Consider the following 1,762-nt stretch of genomic DNA (forward strand, 5'->3'; position numbering starts at 1 on the left):
CGACTTACACAAGTTAGAAGATATTAAAACACACGAAATCATCATTGCTTTTAAAGCAAAATATTAAGCATGTAATGTTGACTTTTAAAATCTTAAAGGATTGTTTTGAAGCGAAATGTAAAAAGTTTTGAAAACAAACATCTCAAAAGTTTTAAAAGTTGTCAAAAGCTATCAAGAATATATAAAATCAACTCACGACAGGCGGTTTTTCAGAAATATACATCGCCAACTTTAATTCCAAAAATTGAGGACGCAAGTGTAATGTCATTTAACCTAAATAACTGTTTGCAACTGTCCGTCTAACAGTGTGTATATGTGTGTGTATATTAGATATCCACGTATGTGGCAACACAGATAACTTCAAAGTGTGTTTAGTGAGATTAAACTGAGGAAATTCTACGAGTGTATTTATACATATGAAATACAGTAAATACATATTTAATAGTATTTAGGGATATATAGAAATAAAAAAATATCTCCCTTGCATATATGTATGCCTTGTCTACGTGTCTTGTTAAGCGCGCAAACATATAAATATATATATATATACACACATCAGTTCAATGAATTTGAACATCTGTTAAAAGTATGTACATGACTGTGTGTGTGTGTGTATGTATATATATATATATATATATATATATATATATATATATATATATATATATATATCCGAGCGTGTATTTATATATTTGTGAGTTTATTAGGATGTACAAGCGTGTATATATTCCATATGTATATATACGTACATGTATATTTCAGTCAGTAGGATGTCTGTTTCAAGTAATAATGTATACACCACGTGTACTGTATATAGTCTGAAAACTACATACGTATCGGTACGTACGTGCGTGTATATAATTGTATATATTAGCGCGTTAGGACGCATATCAGAAGTTATCTACAGCTACTGTGTTCTAATAATGGTAAAAATTATGGTAAATACTTACTCGAATTGGTTCTTTTATCTCGTAGAGAGAAGTCGCACTCGTCATATTCCAAATGTGTTTGTTGTGGGTCGTCACCCTGGTTAGATCTGGGTGGCTGAGCTTGGTATATATAAATATATATATATATATAAAAAATATATATGCTTATGTTTTCACTTCGGGGTAGTAGTAGTAGTCAAAGCGAAGGCAATATATATATATATACTCTGGGTATGGTTGATTGATGGTGAAGAATATTTATAAACACACACAAAAAACGTCTAAGAAATGCTGTTATATTATTTGTGCAAATATAATGATTTTGGTTGCGCTCAAAATTTCAGCCAAACTTTTTTTGTTAGCACCAAGGTATTTTACGATTAACTGTTTGTTTCTTTTTTTATGTTGTTGTTTCCAGGATTATTTATTGAAATGTTCGTTATAACATATAATTTTACACACGGAGAAGAGAATAAATATGAAATGTTTAAATATTTTGGAAATAATGATTTTTTAAACACACAAAAACTTTGAAGTCACTTCAAAAGGACAAAATATTTTTTAAATTAAAAAAGCAAGCAAAAAACTGTTTTCCTTCTTTCTTTTTTTTTTTTTAAGTTGTTTGTTCTTGTTATCTGGGGGTTTTTTAAGCCTTTTCACCTAACGAGGCGACTTGTAACAAACATCATTGCTGCACACACCCACAGCTTTTTGGGGGTCGCTCTCTCTCACTTACGTCGGCTTTAAAACTGTTGAATGCAAGCCAGGTTCTCATACTTTTATATATATATATATATATAATGAGTAGGCGGAGCTTATTCCTCGACAATGGG

At 30.4% G+C, this 1,762-nt stretch overlaps 1 protein-coding gene across 1 annotated transcript in view; it reads right to left on the reverse strand.

The window, feature by feature from the left end:
• The window catches only part of LOC106883909 (mRNA decay activator protein ZFP36L2), an 18,521-nt gene extending 16,804 nt beyond the window's left edge, over positions 1-1,717 (reverse strand). Inside the window, exon 1 of the mRNA XM_014935047.2 lies at positions 951-1,717. Within this exon, the coding sequence (XP_014790533.1) occupies positions 951-995 (45 nt within the window). The 5' untranslated portion in view covers positions 996-1,717. The remainder of the gene's footprint in view (positions 1-950) is intronic.
• Positions 1,718-1,762: the final 45 nt, after the last annotated feature.

Source organism: Octopus bimaculoides, chromosome 27 (assembly GCF_001194135.2).
Source record: "Octopus bimaculoides isolate UCB-OBI-ISO-001 chromosome 27, ASM119413v2, whole genome shotgun sequence".
NCBI lineage: Eukaryota > Metazoa > Mollusca > Cephalopoda > Octopoda > Octopodidae > Octopus > Octopus bimaculoides.